The sequence below is a fragment of the Sceloporus occidentalis genome, unplaced genomic scaffold (genome assembly GCF_023333645.1).
Source record: "Sceloporus occidentalis isolate IW3139 unplaced genomic scaffold, rSceOcc1.0.p SCAF_61, whole genome shotgun sequence".
In the NCBI taxonomy this organism is placed as follows: domain Eukaryota; kingdom Metazoa; phylum Chordata; class Lepidosauria; order Squamata; family Phrynosomatidae; genus Sceloporus; species Sceloporus occidentalis.
The window spans coordinates 3,403,222-3,423,545 of NW_028317041.1; the positions used below are offsets into that span (position 1 = coordinate 3,403,222).

Below are 20,324 nucleotides of genomic sequence, written 5' to 3' on the forward strand. Positions count from 1 at the left end.
GACATTCTCTACTGCCTAAACTGAGGCATACCATCTATTTTAATAAACGTAGTAAACCCATATTTTTAGCACCCAAAGTTTGTATGCCTATCTCTAATTAACAAATAGAAAGCAATGTATCAAAAATACATTCATACTTTTAAGCCTCAACAAGACTATTATATGTAGCTGTGAACACAATTATGACTTTAACCATGCCACTCATATGAGGTTAGCATTTTTAATGTACTTGATTAAGATATAATTAAACTTAAAACATATTTGAACAATGGGTAGAATGTACCAACTGGTACAATGGGCAGATGTACAAAGGGTACATCTTATGTATATAAATAATGGAGCCTTACAGATTTCATAGGCCTTATTTGTTTAAAATGCTATTTTAAAATTGTATGTTAGTGCTTTATGACAGGAATACTTAAAATTTGGCATGATTTCCCAAAATATATATACACATACCCTAAGCTGTCTTTAGTGGATTGTGCTCCTACCACATGTGCATGAATTTACATTCAAACACTTGAACATTCAACTGAATAAAGAGAGAATTTAGAAAAGCATACTTAAGTAAAAGTCACCTATTTTTACCTCAGATTCAGAATCTCTCATTTCTACCTCTAAACAATTTCACCTTGAATACGTTGCCCTAATGGAAACCCGCAGTGCTAATTTATGACTCTTGAAATCAAGCGTAGGTGAGATGTAGTGGCTTGCAATCTGAAAAAAAGGTCCAGAAAAAACATTTGAAAAGGTTGTACGTTTGGGATTAGATGTGTAAAATGTATAGCATTACACAAAAGTGCTTTTTGCCATTGTTCCTTCACCTCAGAAGTCTATGCAACATTCACAGCAGTAGCTTTTCCATGTCAGGGTAGAGAACGTGCAAAGGATTAGAACAAAGACGTTACAAAACTTAAATAATTCTAAGTGTTCGCATGATTAATTATACTCAGTTTAAGTAAATAAAAGGGAAAAATTCAATGGATCGTCACTATTCTGTATATGCATATACATAAACATTGTAATTTTTTTTGTAAAGTTTTTACAATCTATCCAAAAAAGTTTAAAGATTGAGTCACAAAAGGATGAATTTCTGTTTTTCCAATGGCCATTAATCACTTCGTATAAAAAAAAAATTGCAGTTCACAGCACCGGAAGGCCAAAGGTGTTCTTTCACTAAACTTTAAAGAAAGTTTTCTTCATGTTCTTTGAGAAGTTGGTTAATTATCCAGGAACTTGTTAAGTTTAATCTTCTGATGTGTAATTATGTCCGCAAAAACAAAAGCAAAGCCTCTCAGTCTCAGATCTCATCGGTCTCCATTTTGACCTTTTTCTCAGAAAAAAACGAAAAACTCTTGCTAATTAACCATTCAAGTGTTGAGGTCAGTTTACTGAATAGAAATAGAGAATGATCGGGTTAAGTCTCTTGATTCATGTAACCTCTAACTTTATGGCATCATTGTTTTATGATGTTTCATTTTATTTTGTGATCATACCTTATGACCTGGCCATTTGACACAAAATTTCAAGGACAAAAGATGTGGCCACCAGCTGAATTCTTAAAATACCGGTAATACAAAGTGAACCGAGAATAGCAAAATGTGCTGTTCCACTTAAATATGAAAAATTTATTGCACTCTCATATCCTCAGCAAACAAACATTGGCAGACCTGCAATTTTATTCTTGGCTCTAAAACTTTAATCACACAAAATCAATGCAGAAATGTTTAAGAGGAAGCTGCTTTTTTGAGTCACATGACAATTAAACGTTAAATTATCTTTCATGATCAAAGAATTATTCTGGGAAAGGGTTTCAGCATGCAACAGTACTAGGAATGATATGTCTAATTCTGTATAAAGTTACAAGAACAACAGAACAGGTTCATCAACAGAACTTATTGTTCTGATTTAAGATTTGGCTAATGTTTGCTGTGGGACATGATTAGTAAACCATGGAAAACTGATAGACAGCATGTCATACACTGCAGTAATAAGTTAAAATATGTTATTTCTATTAGGATAACTGACCATGTTCTTTGTTTGTCATAGAACCTGCTTTCTATTTTGCTGACACTGATTACTATGTTGATGAAAGTGCTGGTTATGTGGAGGTTCTTGTATGGAGAACGGGAACTGACCTTTCCAAAGCAGCCACGGTGACTGTCCGTTCCAGGAAAACAGAGACACTGTCTGCTGAAGGTGAGTTTATCCGGTTTATAGGAACGAAAGTACGTTATTATAGTAAAGAAAGAAACAATTTCATTGTGATCTCAGCATGATCCCTTAAGATCTTTTAGCCAAGAAGTTAAACTAGAATAGACAAAAAACAATCTGCATTTTTGGATCATTACAACATGCTCTGAGGTTCTTGATAATATTCCATTTTTTTATTTTCTTGATAAGCAAATTGTAATCATATATCACATTCTAATTTTCTTTCTCCTATCCAGCGGGAACCGATTATGTGGGAATTAGTAGAAACCTAGACTTTGCTCCTGGTGTAAATTTGCAGAGCTTCCGGGTGACCATTCTAGACGACTTGGGGCAACCTGCTTTGGAAGGCCTTGAAAAGTTTGAATTAGTTCTTCGGATGCCCATGAATGCAGTGCTAGGGGAGCCTGGTAAAACAACTGTCACCATCAACGATACTGTTTCTGACTGTGAGTTAATATGTACTATGTTTTGTTATTAGATTCATGTTTATCGAAATTCTGTTTTGGATTGGCTTCAAATGAAATTGGTGAATATTAAAATGTTTGTAAATACCAGATCTTTGTCATAAAATTAGTTAGTACATGTGCCATTAAATAATGTAAAAATTATTTCAAGGAAAACCATAAATGCTCTTTAACTGATTTGACACTCTTTAACTGATTTGACATAACCAACTATTGTATGGTTATAGCCCCAAAATCACTTTATGATCCACATAACTCCATATTTGTCACAAAAATATGTGATTTCAAAACATTCTTTTCATATTTCCACATAATCCTAATTTTTATTAACATCGTCACTCATTTTAAGTGTAGGTTGAATTAATTGGCCTGAAAGCACGCTGCACCCTCTGTTACCAGCCATAGACAAACCATGTTATTCTATCTACTTTTAATGGCTAGATCAATGTTTTTTCCTGAGGAATGATCTTTCACAGAAATATAATATTTTAGATTCTTTATATAGCAACTATGGTCAAATCTTGAGTATGATATGCACTGTTTTACCATTGGTTATAAAGATGTATCCACACCATAAGTCTATCGAAAAAAGAGAGTTGTAATGCAAAAAACAACCAGACTCAAGGTGATACAAAAATGCATGTTAAAGTAATACATTTTAAATATTATTTCTAGTACCAAAGGTCCAGTTCAAGGAGGCTATATATAAGGTGAATGAGAAGGATGGCCAAGTATCTGCTGTCATATACAGAAGTGGTGATGTCAACCATAAGTCTACAGTCCGATGCTACACTCGACAAGGCTCAGCTCAGGTCACACTGGATTATGAAGAAAGACCAAACACAGATGATTCTCTGGTTGTCTTTCTGCCAGGTATTGTCCTGTATTTTATGAAAAAAAATGGTACCGGTGATCACTAGACCTTTAATAATCTCCACTCTCGATTGCGTGCTTTAGGATTTCCTTCTCTGTAGATATACTACAAAATTACTGAGGGGGGTTATTTATGTATTACCGTAAAGTTAAAAAAATACAGTGAAATTATTAGCATTTTGTAAGGTGGGTAATCAACCATGATTCAGTGGAAGCATTTGTATTCATAGGTGAGATCGAAAAGCCATGTGTGGTGACCCTGGAAGATGATACAATTTATGAAGAAGAAGAAGAGTTCAGGTTGATTCTCGGATCACCAAAAAGTGACTCGCCTTTCGGTGCTTTAGTTGGAGAACAAAAAGAAACTGTAGTGAAGATTAAAGATTTGGAGGACAGTAAGTCTACTGTTTTAGATTAATAATTCATCATAAATCTGTCTTTACACTAATGGAATTGTATTTCCTCATCTTTTATTATTATTTTAATGATCACATGCATGCCCGTGAAGTTAGCCTATGGGTTTTTTGTTTTCAGTTTTTGCATTGATTGGTATATGTGTTAAATTAATGTATAACCAGCGAATTGCCGATGTTTCACAGGATCCAGGACTCGAAACCATACCAAACAGATTGTCGGTGTCTCACAAATATCTGGAAAAACTACATACACACACACTCTACATACCCACGTCACTGATACAGCAACTATGGTTTTTAGATATATCCTATAAACATTCCCTTTAGCTTTTCCTCTTAAATATTCATCTCCTACCCCTAATAACGACACCTGAGGGACAAAACAAAATGCATCATTGTATGTGATTTTCCTTTAGTGAGAAAATAAAACATATGCCCTAGTGACCATTATGCTTTTTTACAGAACCCATTATCAAGTTTTCAGAAATGAAATATAATATCCAAGAGCCACAGGAAGTGGGAGAAATTGCTGTGGTGAAGATCTCTATACTACGCCTAGGAGACAGTTCCAAGGTTTCGATTGTACGAATTCACACAAAGGATGGTTCAGCAACTTCAGGAGAAGACTATAATCCACTTTCTGAAGGTAAGGCCAATGGTGTATGTCTGTATCACACAAATTAAACATTATGAATAGTGTGTCCTATTTTTAAAGCATCAGGCAACCTTTTAGAAGTACTTTTGAAGGGTTACACAGGGATTAAAATACATTACTAATTGGTTTTAAATGAGCACTAAGAAGCATTACTCTTTCCGCAGACATTGAATTTAAAGAAGGAGAAACTGAACACTTTGTTGAAGTTGAAATATTATATGATGGTAAAAGGGAAATGCGTGAAGCCTTTACAGTTCATTTGAAGCCTGACGAGAATATGGTAGCAGAAACACAGGTAACAAATTACTACTTTTAATACAGTTGATACAATTTATAGGGGAGAAAAAGTATATCTAGGATATTATTCCAGAACAAGTCATCTGGAGAGATTTTACCCCAGAGAGGAAGTAAGACATACAGATGGTATACACGTACCTTCTCAAGAGGATAAATAAATTTAATGGTCCTTTTTGTACTACATATAAAACACAAAGATGTGCCAGGATCAAATGAAAGGTGTTCTGTTTGCTAATGGAAGTTCAAGACAATGTTGTTTGACCAAGTTCTTCAAACTCTTGCACAGTGGATGAGGAACTTATTTGACAGAATGTTGGCAAGATCTTGTGTGAAAGTTGTTATTTCACAGAAAGGGTGGTCTATAAATGACACATCTTCAAAGCAGGTTGTAATGATAAGAGATTTAAACATTATGGGAAGACCATAAAATGAGACACGGTCAAGATCCATCAGTCAGGACAAATGCCTGGTGCTCTAGTTCACCATTCACTCACCTTTTTTGAAACTCATGTGGCAGACCTTTAGTGCACAGAAGTTTATTTTATTAAAGAGTTTATTGTGCATAAAAAAACAGTAAAAGAGCATACAATAACAAGAACATTATGCAGCAAGACTGAGTGTACCCTTAAAAGCCCAAAGGTATCGAACCACAACATTGAATGAAAAAGCAACTGAGTGGGCACATAATGTCAATGCTCACAAGAAAAATAAAAGGGGAGAACAGAGAATCATAAATAATAATAAAGGGAAGATGCAATGTACCTAGTATGATGCACAATGTCAATTCTGAAATTGAAATAATGTTTCAATGATATACTTGCTAGAGGTGTACTTCTGACTACTAGGCCATGTTCTACCTTTATTTTAGATGAATAAGGCCATTGTGTATATTGAAGAAATGGACAGTGTTGCTGATGTGACATTTCCAGCTGTACCCCAAGTTGTGTCACTTTTGATATATGATGATACTGCTAAAGCCAAAGAGAACCCCCATCCAGTAACTGGATACCCTGTTGTGTGTGTAACGGTACGTATTTCTTTATCCAGCGAAGGCTCTTCTGTTTAATGCAATACTATTTCACTCACATTTATCTTACCCAAACGCAAAGCTAGCGAGTAGATAACTCTTATTGTGTTACTGAACTGCAGATGCAGTTATCGTTAGTCATTGTGGGGTGTCCAAAGGCTGAGTTACAGTTCAATATCTGGACAGGTACCATTGATCTTTAGAAGCAACAATGTATTTTGAACATTCCACAATAAACATAAGGCAAAAGGAATATGGATGAACTGGTATGAAAGTGTAAAAAGCTATTGAAATGGAGAGGGTAATTGGGGAACATCAGAGGGACACACAAGTATAGGTTTGCCCAGTACCCCATGATGTTTAAAGACAGCCCCATATAGGAGGATACTGAAGAGCCTTCTATTACATATTTATGGAAGTTTAGAGTAGCCTAAAAAACCTGCGTTTCAATGCCTTTTTATTATTAGACAGGCTGTCCCTATCTGCTAACACTCCATGCCACCCTTGTCCACATTCTGTAAGCATGAGATGTAAGTTCAAGCTTACAATGTCTAAAACTCGAATCAATGAATTGTGACTAGTTGCTATATCTGAGGAAAATATGGTGCACAAGGAAGGGCCTTCGTACCAGCAGTGTGCTAGCCAGTGCCTACCATGATGTGCTAGCAGTCTGGACATTTCCCATTAACGCAGTCAAATAATTGAACTAGTATTTGGTGTGATGTTATAGATACTAATTTAAACCCTTCTTTTTTAGGCGTGCAACCCGAAGTATGCTGACTTTGATAAAACAGGCTCCATCTGTGCCGCTGAGAATATTAATGATACACTCACTCAGTATCGCTGGCTGGTCAGTGCTCCAAGTGGCAGTGATGGAGTCACCAGCCCCATGCGTGAAGTTGACTCCAACACCTTTTTCACAGACACAAAGTCAATAACATTAGACTCCATCTACTTCCATGCTGGGTCAAGGATTCAATGTGCAGCCAGAGCCGTCAATGCTAATGGAGACGCTGGATTGGAGCTACTAAGTCCTATTACTACCATAAGTAGAGAAGAAGGTTAGTTTCACACAAGAGACCAATAATTATATATCCATTAAGGCACAAGCAGGGCCGGCCCAATAATGGAGCCGAGTGGGGCAATCGCTCCAGGCGGCACTTTTGAAGGGGTGGCACTTTGCCGCCCCAAGCCCTTTTTTTTTTTTTTTTTTTTAAAGCGAAAGAGAGAGAAAGGGGCGCCGAGTGGTTTTTGCTTACCAAGCTGTCAGTACACGCTCGGCACCCCTCTCTCTCTCCTCTGCGGCGAGTCTCCCTGTTCGGTCTCGGTGCCGGCTTGTAATGCTGAGTGCAGCAGGACTGCTGAAAGGTAAGTACAAGGGGGGAGGGTAGATAATGGGGGGGGGACGGAGGGAGAGGAAGGGTAGATAAGGGGGGGAGGGCGGCATTTTAAAATTCGCCCCAGGCGGCATTTTGCCTTGGGCAGGCCCTGGGCACAAGAATAGGTTAGCACAGTGGCTGTTGTCAGAGCCCTGTAAAAAAAATGACAATGCATTGAATTCAACGCATCTGACTTTCTTTGATCATAAAAAGACTGCATGGTCACTTCTAGTCCAAATGATTTCATTCATATATCCCTTTCTTGGATATTTTACCATATTACCATATTGGTGACCTTCTGTCAGAGCTGGAATAATATTCCACTGAGCTCTAGGAAGGGTACAAACCACATGCTTTCACCTTTACAGTTCATTTACAATTCATAGTAAGAGCACAGTCAAAATGCATAGCCCTGTAGTGTGACCCTTTGGAGGGCCCACTGGGGTAGATACGTCATAGATTTTCAACTTATATGTTTCATGTGTAAAAACTGCCCCAACAGCCAAATAGTCACTCATAAGTGTCAATCTTTTTTTCTGTTCTTATCCTATACGTTATCATGAAAATATAAAATGATAAAATCTATTCACTATATGATTATTAAACTAGACATATCAAGTTTAGATTTAAGAAGGTATGACTACCTTTTATTTTATTTTAAACAAAAACCTGATTCAATTTTATATTACTTTTTTCTTAGGTCTTTGCCAGCCTCGTGTGCCTGGAACAGTGGGCGCTGAACCTTTTTCTGCAAAAATCCGTTACACTGGACCTGATGATTCTGATTATCCCAATCTGATAAAGTTGACAGTTACTATGCCACATATGGATGGTGAGGGTTGCTTTCAAGCAATTGTATTTATCAACCATTCCTTAAACAAGTTCCATTAATGCCCTATTTCAGTTATTATGCTATGTTATTATACAAGGATTGCACACATACTAGATAAAAAGAGAATTCTGTAAAACTAAACACGTATTAGACTGTATAGAACCATGTTGGCAGTCTTTCCAGAAATATCTTGGATGACCAGGATGACCAAGATGGCTTATCTAGGAATAATGTTTGTTGTTTTAGAAGGACTTAAAAGCAGGAAGGTGCATTCACCTCTTACATGAATCAGTTGACTAAATTAAAAACTTATCATGATATGGTTAAAGTCTTATATTTGTATGTAACTTAACATAAATTAATCTATGATTTTGTGTAAATATTTTTTGGATTTCAGGTATGCTTCCAGTTGTGTCAACCAGGCATATGTCAAATTTTGAATTGACTCTTAGCCCAGATGGTACCAGAGTGGGCAACCATAAGTGTTCCAATCTCTTGGATTATAATGAGATCTCAACCAAGCATGGGTTCATTGAGGAGAACACCAAGAATGTTGAAATGATTGGGGAAACCTCTCCATACCAATTCAGTGCTGCTCTAAGATCTGCTCGAACCCTTCGCTTCTATCGCAACCTCAACCTAGAGGCCTGTCTATGGGAATTCAACAGTTACTATGATTTGTCAGAACTTTTGACAGAATGCAGTGGAAGTATTGGCACAGATGGTCAAGTAAGTAGCATTGTTCTAGTCCTCTTTAACATGTGGCAAAATGGGAAACTGTCTAGCTCCTACTATAGGAATGGGCCGATGCCACTTTGCCCACTCTTTTCTCTTATAATTGTTGTTGCAGTGCCTGTTGGGGTATGTGTAGAGAAAAAATGTAGAAGGTGATGGAATTAAAGAAATAGTCGTAGTTGTGTCATTGTCTTCCAAAATGCATTACAAGCTCCACAAAATAAAACAAGCTCAACAAAATAAAACAAGCTCCAAAACTAAAACCAAAAAGTTGAGACTTGATCATACATCCAGTGGCGTCACTAGGGTTGGTGTCACCCGGTGCGATGACACATGGTGTCCCCCCCTCGAGGTGCGTGGTGCCGTAATTCCTCCTCCGCCGTCCAGTGATGATCTGCCAGTGCCAGGTCTGCCTCTTCCGCTCCGGTTGCACCGCCACGGCCGCGCTATGGTAGGGTGATCCCAGGCGGATTACACTCTCATAGAGTTCCCATAGAGTTCCCTGCCTGGTGTGGTGTCAGCCCCTGTAAGGTGTCACCCGGGTGCAGTCCGCATCCCCCGCACCCGGGTTGTGACGCCACTGCGTACATCTTACATTGTGTTTTCCCAAAGAGAATAGAAATCACATTATTTTGTTCACATCATTATTGCCAATCTGGGCCCTGTACTCTGCACTGATGTATAGCAATCTTCTAGTGCTCTATAAATAAAATGCAATATAACATGTAATAATAACATTAGTTGGTATTTACTCCTCGCCAGTTTGCAAATTTCCTTTTAAGATGTGGTCCTATATGAAGCAAGCTAATCTCTGCCATCAGAAGCACCAACCTCCCTGCTTCTAATAGTCTTTCAGTAAAGTAATATTTTCCATATTTCTAACTTTGCCATTCTTATCTGTCCTTAGAAAATCAGAAAGTTAAATACTACACATTTTCATCATTATAATTAAAAGCAAATGTAATAGGAGAACTGAGGAACGTTAACACGTGGCAGTAAATTGATAATGTCACTTTTATTCTGAAAGTTGTCCATTAAAGTTATTAACATTATTAGTTTTGTTTTGAAATCATTAGAAATACTCTTTAATTCCAACACACACACTTTGTTCACTTTGCTCATTCTTTTCACCCAACTCATAAACCAATCCAGAACCAGTGATGTATGGTTGAAATGGCAAATCACTGAAAATGATTTCACTTATATGCAAAAAGATTTAAAAATGGGATGTTAAATTTAGCTTTAGTCATTTTAAAATTATTTACTTATTTAAATGTGTAATGATTTCAGAGCAGCAGTGTTTTAGATAGAATAAGTGTAATACTGAAAGGTATTTCCCATTAAAAAGTCTGTTTAAAACACCTGCAAGTATAAAACCGACATTTTAACATAGTAACATAGTAACATAGTTCATAAGGTTGAAAAAAGACCAAAGTCCATCAAGTTCAACCTATATACATATTGTGTCCCTACTGTGTTGATCCAGAGGAAGGCAAAAAACCCTTATGAAGCAGATGCTAATTGCCCCATACCAGGGGGAAAATTCCTTCCCGACTCCAAATATGGCAATCAGAATAAATCCCTGGATCAACGTTCTGTCCCTATTAATCTAATATCCATAACTTGTAATATTATTGCTTTCAAGAAACACGTCCAGGCTCCTTTTGAACTCTTTTATTGAGTTTACCATCACCACTTCCTCTGGCAGAGAGTTCCATAATCTCACCGCTCTTACTGTAAAGAACCCCCGTCTGTGCTGGTGTAGAAACCTTCTTTCCTCCAGCCGTAGAGGATGTCCCCTTGTTATAGATACAGTCCTGGGTATAAATAGGTCCTGGGAGTGATCTCTGTACTGTCCCCTTATATATTTATACATAGTTATTAAGTCCCCCCTAAGCCGTCTTTTTTCCAAACTAAATAACCCCAATTCTGATAATCTTTCTGGGTACTGTAGTCCTCCCATTCCCCTTATTACTCTGGTTGCCCGTCTTTGAACCCTCTCCAGCTCCACTATATCTTTCTTGTACACTGGTGCCCAGTACTGTACACAGTATTCCATGTGTGGTCTGACTAGTGACTTGTACAGGGGTAGAATTATTTCCTTGTCGTGGGCATCTATGCCCCTTTTGATGCACCCCATGATTTTATTTGCCTTAGCAGCAGCTGCCTGACACTGGTCGCTACAGGTAAATTTACTGTTAACTAAAACTCCTAAGTCCTTTTCCATGTCAGTCGTCCCCAGTGTTTTCCCATTTAATACATATTCCCAGCCTGGATTTTTCTTCCCCATGTGCATAACCTTACATTTATCTGTGTTGAACCTCATCTGCCACATCCCAGCCCAAGCCTCCAACCTATGCAGATCCATTTGTAATCGTGCGCTGTCCTCTATTGTGTTAACCACGTTACAGAGCTTAGTATCGTCTGCAAAGATTGATACTTTACTATGCAATCCCTCTACAAGGTCATTAATAAATATATTAAAAAGAATAGGACCCAAAACTGACCCCTGTGGTACCCCACTAGCAACAGTCACCCACTCAGAGTATGTACCATTAATAACCACCCTCTGTTTCCTATCACTGAGCCAGTTACTTACCCACATACACACATTCTCCCCCAGCCCAAGCATTCTCATTTTATGTACGAGCCTTTTATGTGGCACCGTATCAAATGCTTTGGAAAAATCAAGATATACGACATCCAGCGATTCACCCCGATCCAGTCTTGAGCTCACCTCCTCATAAAAGCTGATCAGGTTAGTTTGACAGGACCGATCCCTTGTAAACCCATGCTGATATGGAGTCATACACTTATTTTCATTGAGATACTCCAAAATAGCATCTCTTAGGAAACCCTCAAACAGTTTACACACAACAGAAGTTAAACTAACAGGCCTATAATTCCCCGGGTCACTTTTTGTCCCCTTTTTGAATATTGGCACAACATTTGCTATGCGCCAGTCCTGGGGAACAGACCCTGTCACTATAGAGTCCTTGAATATTAGAAATAGGGGTCTGTCTATTACATTACTTAACTCCCTTAGAACGCGGGGGTGAATGCCATCTGGACCTGGTGATTTGTCTATTTTGATTTTTTTTAGGCGGCACTGCACTTCTTCCTGGGTTAGACAGGCGACATGTACTGGGGCATTTATCTCATCCTGCTGTATATTACCTGGCATTTCATTTTCCTCTGTGAATACAGCAGAGAAGAATATATTTAATAGATTAGCTTTTTCCTGATCCCCGTCTATAACTTCTCCCTCATTACTTTTTAAGGGGCCAACGCTTTCATTGTTAACCTTTTTACTATTTATATAGTTAAAGAACATTTTGGGGTTTGTTTTACTCTCTTTGGCAATGAGTCTTTCTGTCTCCAATTTTGCTGCTTTTATCTGATTTTTACATATTTTATTTTTTTCCCGATAGCTTTTTAGTGCTTCCTCACTGCCTTCCTGTTTTAGTAGCTTAAATGCCTTTTTTTTGCCATTTATTGCCCCCTTTACATTTTTATTTATCCACATTGGTTTTCTCTTGTTCCTGACTCTTTTATTCCCATACGGTATGTACCTTTCACAGTGAGAATTTAAGATATTCTTAAAAATCTCCCATTGAGCGTCTGTACTCTTGTTTTTGAGGACATTTTCCCAATTTACAGTGTTAAGGGCTTCTCTTAGTTGATCAAACTTTGCCCTCCTAAAGTGCATAGTTCTTGTGGCTCCTCTAAGAGTTCCCTTATTGAAGGACAAGTTATAATGCATCATATTGTGATCACTATTTCCTAGATGTCCCCTGACCTGCACATTAGTTACTCTGTCAGGTCTGTTGGTTAATATTAAGTCCAGTAGGGCGCCCCCTCTGGTCGGGTCCTGTACCATTTGGGACAGATAATTATCCTTACTTATAGTCAGAAACCGGTTTCCTTTATGAGATTCACAGGTCTCGGTTTCCCAGTTTATGTCGGGATAGTTAAAGTCCCCCATAATAACCACCTCATTGTGATTAGCTGCCTTGTTTATTTGCTTTAATAATTGATCTTCTGCTGCTTCCATTATATTTGGTGGCTTATAGCAAACCCCGATCAGTATTTTATTATTTTTCTTTCCATATATTTCTACCCATAATGACTCCACATTATCATTTCCCTCACATATATTCTCCCGCAGTGTGGCCTTTAGGCTGGACTTTACATAAAGGCAAACTCCTCCCCCTTTTCGTTTTTTCCGATCCTTCCTGAATAGACTATAACCCTGTATGTTAACCGCCCAGTCATAGCTATCATACTATACAACCTTTTTTCTTTTTTAGAATCCTGTGTCACATTTTGCCACAAATCATACAACATATTAACAGTTTCTTTTCAGGGGATAAACATTGCTAAAAGATTACATTTACTAAAAAAAAAATTACAAGAATTGTTTCAATATTTTCTCAGTAATCCTCCAAAAAAGAAAACTAATATGACTTATATTTCACACAGAATCGGATAACACATTGCACCTGTAGGTGTAAATAAATATAAATATCAGAAGATGTGTTTACAGCACTCAAGGCAGCTTAGACAACCCTGTTTTAGAGACTAATTAAATAATGCTTTGGCATAGGTGTCCGGTTGCACGTGAATCCCTCTTGTTCCTCTGGATGTTTGTACTTTGCTGCACTTTTATCTTTTAGCTTGAATTCCAGTCACTTTGTGTGTGTTTTTAGGAAGATGAATAGACGGTGCTGGTCCTTCAGACTTTCATTGTAGTCTGGAAGGTGTTGAGGGTTTACCCGCTTTGCCAATAGACTTTCAAAAAGACACAAAGCATTAATGTCGTCCATTCTAATGATTAACCCCCTTTTTGGGGATATCAGACATAAAACCAACAACTTGCTTTACAACTTTTTGTACATAGTGTTTGTACCAAAATTAGGAAAATATCCTTATACTGTTCCATTATGTTCCAAACTGATTGACCGAATTATGAACAAACCAGTACTTTGCATCTAATGGGGCAGTTTTTGTTGGCGCTATATAAATAAAAGATAATAATAATTATTATTATTGATGTGGGCAACTGTAAGGGTTAACACACATATTAGGGATGTGATCCAAGATTGTGTGCATTTATGCCTGTGCAGTATAAAAAACTGCCCCACTGATGTGTCATTTGTAACTGAGAAGTAGTAGAATTATATATGTTTTGTGAATATTATGATGAAGATACCTAAATACGATAATTTAATAGCAAACCACATTCTTGACATTCTTGGACTGTGAATATTCTACAAAGAGAAAGTGTTTTGTAGGTTTGCCATATATGCTATAATGCATTGGTATTTATCAGCAATCTAATACAGTATTGAGATATGCAGTGGAGTAATAAAGCAATCCATGTTCTTGCAGGTGCTGAACTTGGTTCAGTCTTATGTCACACTGAGAGTGCCTCTCTACGTGTCCTATGTCTTCCACTCGCCGGCAGCAGTAGGCGGCTGGCAGCACTTTGACCTGCAGTCAGAGCTAAGGTTGACCTTTGTGTACGATACTGCCATCTTATGGAATGAAGGAATTGGCAGCCCACCAGAGTCTGAGCTGCAGGGTAAGACCTACTGCAAATCTCCTACTACCAACCCACCTAGTCCTTTTTAATATTTTTGTATATCAAGCATTTATTATCTATTTAAAGCTCTTTGGGAGCACCTGCGTTGGTGTTTCCCACTTCGGTTTCTGTGCCATACCTGTGTTGATGATGTTTAGTGATCTAAAGGAACCATATTTTCCTTAGTAGTCCGGTACGTACCCTGTTCCTCTAGCACTTTGGAAATGTAACAGGATTATATCTGCATTTTCTAAAATACCTTCATATTTAAACTACATTTACCCCTACGAAAAGTGAGGTCTAATAATAGTAGAACTAATAATAGAATCTAACTGTATAGATAGATGTATTTTATTATATTATAATTTTGCACACTTTAATTTGCTTTTCAGGATCTCTTTATCCCACCAGCATGAGGATTAATGAAGAAGGACGTTTGGTTGTGAATTTTAAAACTGAGATCCGTTTCCGTGGGCAGTTTGTCGTGTCTCATCCAGGTAACTTTTAATCTCAGTATATATTAACTCACCGAGGTAATTTATTTTATTATACAGGATGTCAACCTTTATTTAAGTTGTTACAAGAAAACAAAATAGTATTCTTAGTATATATTAATATTATTATTATTAGTTAATGATATAGTCACTATGAAAATACTGGGTATTTTTTTCCCATTTTTTTATGTCTCTGTCATTACTACTTTGTCTTTATTTTCTAATAGCAAGAACAGTAAGTAGAAACTGAATAAACGCAATATACTTGACAGTAGTACTAGTAGTAAAAAAGTAATTTCATGCCACTGCACAAACAGGTGAATATTTTGTTACTTAAAAAGATGTCTAGATTCAACCCTTTTAAGATAACTTTCTCTGTTAATTATGTTGCAAGCTTGAGTGTGGTCTTGAGTCTTGCTATGATTAGGTGGATCAAATGTAATAAGTGGCATCTGAAGCATAGCTCTTGCATCACATGGAATGTCCTCTTTTCCACAACAGGTACTTCTCTGTCATCCATGGTAATGTGTGCTGATCACCCCGAACTCACGTTCACACTGAGTCTTCTCCGTAGTGAGCCAAGCTTTGGACAGCCTGTTCAGCAGTGGAGCTTTGTCTCAGACTATGCTGTAAGTATTGGTAAAACAGAAGTTCACTGGAATCTGGTTACATATCACTCAGTCATGTGAGCTGTTGCTGAAATTATATATGAGGGTTATATTACTGGGGACAATAAGCACCCCATCAACAGTGCTATATTTCTTTAGGTGTGATCTATGTGCTTACTGATTTTTTCCCCAGTGAATGCAGAATCCTACTTACACGTACCGGGATTTTATTGCCATTGTTAGAATCCCGTCAGTATTTTTTTTTCTAGTGAATATAATAATAATTGGCGGATTCTATATCTTTGCTCTATTTGCAACTACAACCATTTGTCCATTTGAGGTTTTGAGGACAGATGGATGATTACTGGATGAGCTAAAATCAGTTTTCTGTTTAATTAATTTGCAACTGTAGCTTTTGAGGAGCAACCAATTTATGTATCGTTTTTTTCTTTCCATTTTAAAGTCATGCCTCATGCAATATACAAGTCATTGGGCTCTAAAAAGAGATAGAGAGGTGGAGCGCAGTGGTGCCATCTAGTGGCTAGTACCTTCAGTATATTATCACATAAGTAGTCTTTTAAATTGTGCTACTGCCATAGTTCATGGTGTATATTTACGTTTTGGTGAATATATTTGAACCCCTAAATAACCTTTGTTTAATATGACAAGCTATTAGCATTGTAAATTACAGGGCAAAATATTGGGTATTTTGTATAAACAAATATGAAAGGAAGGTATGTATAAAAGCACTTTAGCAACAAAGCAGTCCGGTCCTCAGAATATTCCTGCAGATTGCTCCACTTTTACCAACATAGTTTATTATACCTAATAATACCATCAGGGTATACATCTATCTTATTTACAATATTGCAAAAATGTAAATACAATATATGTTCTTTATCATTTTCTAGATACGTGACTATTCAGGAACATACACGGTGAAGCTTGTCCCATGCATGGCCTCTCCTAACCAGGAATACACTGTACCCATAATATGCAATCCACGGGAGCCTATTACTTTTGATATAGATATTAGGTTCCAACAGGTAAGATAAACACTGATCAGATGTACTTGTTTATGTATACGCATTTTACCTTTGGGTTTAAAATATTTCCATTTCTTATTTTATTAGGTTAGTGATCCTGTTGCAGCAGAGTTTAGCCTAAACACTCAAATGTTCTTGTTGTCAAAGAAGGAGTTGTGGCTTTCTGATGGCTCAATGGGATTTGGTGAAGGAACAGATATTGCATTTTCTGAAGGTAAGAGTTCCTAATAGAATAGAATTTCAGTGTATAGGAATTTCCAAAAAGGAGGGGAGGACCCCCCAAAAAAACACAAAAGATGCGAGGATGTCTTTTCCCTTGAATTTTGTTGTTTTTTTTTTCTCTCTCACATAAACCCAAAATGTGAAATCTTGAGACATGTTATGACTGGTATCTGTATCTTTAATTACCTGATTGCATTTTAAAGGTTCTACAATCTATGGACGAGTCATGGTGGACCCTGTTCAAAACCTTGGCGATTCTTTCATCTGCAACATTGAAAAAGTATTTCTTTGCACTGGAGCTGATGGATATGTCCCCAAATACAACCCGGATAAAAATGAGTACGGGTGCCTTGCAGACTCACCAACTTTAACATATCAATTTAAAATACTGGTACGTTATGAATTACTATGCAATCTTACCGTATGTCGTAAATTTGATAGAGATATAAAGTCACCAAAATTGTACATTCACTAAAATAAGAACCATGCCATTTATTGAATAGGGTATTCCTTATAATAAAATTTGGAGGTCTTTCTGAATTTTGGGGTAATGGGTAATGGTGACAACAAGTGAAAATAAGTTTTTTTGTTCATACCAATTGTTTTTAAATCAATACTAACAATAGGGTGCTAAATGAAATAGTTGCAAGCATGTCCACACTATATATAAACTAGCATTTTCTGCATGTGTCTTCACATGATCTTCTGAACTCTAATTACTGTACATTTTACTTAAATAAATGTGGCAACAGGTGTCATCCTTGATCCTCTGTGGACAGCCAGTTTAGTGAATCGGTAACTAATTAGTGCAACATTTAACAATATCATGTCATCAGGTCTTCATATTTGTATGTTATTCTCTCCATAAAAGGACAAAGCACAACCAGAAACTCAAGCCAGGCTGTTTGGAAATGTTCCATTTAATGCCAGATTAGCCATTGATAGCCCAGATGCTCTGCCACTGGTAAAGCAACCAGGCTCCGATGGATTCAGTATCTCATCTGCTGCATTATTCCAGGTAAGTTTGTGTTAATGTTATTAAAGTATAAATGTTTTCCTAATGGAAAACCATCACAATCAATCTTAAGTAATAGAAAATGAAACTGTAGCAAATAAAAAATAAATTAACATACATTCATAAGCTTGGTTGTACATTAATAGACAGACAATTTTATGCTTGTGTGTCATGCTTTTTCTGGAGATATAACCTAGTGTTGTACAGAAAACCGGATGTTGAAAGGGAAGCTGGGAGGAACACAGACTTACATACAACCTCTTTGTCTCCATGAGACAACAGTTTTCCTTTTTAATTTTTTGATTGGCCCCTGAAATTAAATGATAAGGAAAGAAGCCCTGATAAGAATCAATATGTAATATATTAATCAGCAGAAAATGTCAATTAGTATTTTGATTCTGGAAAATTGAGCCTTGCATATAGCTGGTCAACCTTTGTCGCGGCCCTGGCTTATGAGTAGAGGAGGAATACAAGCCAGTTCCAACTTCACTGTTTTGATCTTCACTAGAAATTTTCTTGGGCTTGAGCCATGCACAGCTTACAGTGACAAAGCTGAGGATGGGAGTTGGCCCAGGTTCTGACCATGAACCATAGTGGCTGGCTCAACCACTTTTTGTGTAGACAAAAAGTCAAAAAAGGGCATTGTAATCATGGTGTGGGGAGATAGTAATGGTGTGCAGCATTAAATTACACCACTGCATGCATGATCATCAGAGCCTATGACAATATATGTCCTTGATCTGTTTAGTCATATGTATAACAATTTTTGGTAGCCTCAAGATATACCCATCTTGTTTCTGCCTTCCCCTCCAAATAATTAGCTGGTGTTCAGTGATTTAAGGATTAAATATGTCTTTATATTTGTATTTATCCAGGTGGCAGCAGGACGTGAGTGGTTCATTCACACCATTTACACAGTCCGTTCTAGAGAGAATGCAAACAGGGGCATTGGAAAGCGCAGTGTGGATTACCATCATGCCCTGAGTGGAGCTGTTGGTCATCATGATCAACCTGTAATGAAGAGAACCCGAAGAGCAAACCCAGAGGCTTCAATTCTTATACAAGACATCGGAGCTGATAAAAATAGGGGGACCAACATCCAGCATATTACTCTGGAACACTCCAGTAAAATGTTGGGCAGCCAAAGGGACTCTTTTCCTGCTGGAGGCCAGTATGAAAAGCCAGCTTTGGAAGTCACTGGCCAAGGCTCACAGGGAAACTTGCTGCCTGTCATTGGAGGCACAAGTGCTTTGCTGCTGCTTATCTGCACTATGGCTGTTGTTGTTTTTCTCCTGAAGCGTAGAGGACACTCGTACACGGAGAAAAAGTCTCCATCCAGCAGTCACCGCAATAGCAATGAAACTGTGACCACTCGACATAGTAGCAGCGACAGCTCTGAAGTCTAAAACCTTAAGCAAATCTTCTATTGCACATCAAATTGATTGGTGCTTACTTTTTTTAAAAAATGTGTTGTCCAGTCATTTCATAAATATTTGCCAGCCTTTTTTTTTTTTTTTTTTTTTTAAAGGGAGGGTTCTGTGCAAAAAAAATATTTTGGTGATGTTGCAATTTGCAACTGTGATGATATAAAAACCACCAGAAATCATCCTTAGTCTACTATAAATGAAAAAAGATACCTAATAATTAGTTTGCTGCGGAAAGGATATGATAACTATAATACAATTGCTTTCTTTACAGAACAGCAACTTTAATATTAGAAATTATACATGTAAATGCATAGTATAGCCTATTTATAATTGCATGTACTGTTTTCCCCATTAAAGGGTTAAACTGGCCACCTTGGCTTACAGCAGGCTACTGCGCAAACATTTCTCACATCTCTAAAAAGTCCTTCCCCAAGTTTTGACTAAGGAAACATTGTGTGTTTTTATTTGCATGTTCTAAAAACACAATGTTGTACAAAAGAAATGTGCATTTTGGCTGAACATGTTTTTTCTTGAACATGACCCTAATTTCAATACTTGAGCTTATAATCTATGCATTTAGCTTTAGTTTCATTGGTTTCATTGCTAGTTAGCTCCATTCCGTTCTGCTTTAACAAAACACAATGAGGGAGCAAATAGTAAATATACTTATTTCATTAAAAAAACATTGTTTTATACAAAATGCTCTGCACTGTGCCTTACAGCGTATTTGAAGGGATTACTGTCTGTAAATTGTTTTGCAGAGTTTGCTATTATTGTTAAAAGTGACTTCTAGAATATAAAACACCCAGTTGGGTGGGTGGTTATGGGAGGCCCAAGGCTTACAGATCTACTAGCCTTACCCAATGTTGCATCACTGCTACCTAATCGGTTGCCCATTACTGGCACAGGAATTGTACTGTAATTTTACTGGGTGCTGCTACTTGTTATTGACTACTAAGTGCCACTGGTTAGCAAGCGATATACCTCTCTGGTCAACATCGACATGTGCTTCTTGTGTATCTGCTGACCATATTTT

General features: G+C 37.3%; 1 protein-coding gene across 1 annotated transcript in view; it reads left to right on the top strand.

Annotated features, from left to right (window-relative positions):
- LOC149287416 (FRAS1-related extracellular matrix protein 2-like) overlaps positions 1-19,267 on the top strand; it is a 44,117-nt gene extending 24,850 nt beyond the window's left edge. The window contains exons 7-24 of the mRNA XM_089492910.1: positions 2,050-2,199; positions 2,451-2,660; positions 3,354-3,551; positions 3,782-3,946; positions 4,431-4,613; positions 4,787-4,917; positions 5,788-5,946; positions 6,704-7,007; positions 8,026-8,157; positions 8,555-8,886; positions 14,284-14,476; positions 14,869-14,973; positions 15,472-15,599; positions 16,490-16,624; positions 16,712-16,838; positions 17,050-17,237; positions 17,718-17,864; positions 18,737-19,267. Of these exons, the coding sequence (XP_089349036.1) occupies positions 2,050-2,199; positions 2,451-2,660; positions 3,354-3,551; positions 3,782-3,946; positions 4,431-4,613; positions 4,787-4,917; positions 5,788-5,946; positions 6,704-7,007; positions 8,026-8,157; positions 8,555-8,886; positions 14,284-14,476; positions 14,869-14,973; positions 15,472-15,599; positions 16,490-16,624; positions 16,712-16,838; positions 17,050-17,237; positions 17,718-17,864; positions 18,737-19,267 (3,518 nt within the window). The remainder of the gene's footprint in view (positions 1-2,049; positions 2,200-2,450; positions 2,661-3,353; positions 3,552-3,781; positions 3,947-4,430; positions 4,614-4,786; positions 4,918-5,787; positions 5,947-6,703; positions 7,008-8,025; positions 8,158-8,554; positions 8,887-14,283; positions 14,477-14,868; positions 14,974-15,471; positions 15,600-16,489; positions 16,625-16,711; positions 16,839-17,049; positions 17,238-17,717; positions 17,865-18,736) is intronic.
- Positions 19,268-20,324: the final 1,057 nt, after the last annotated feature.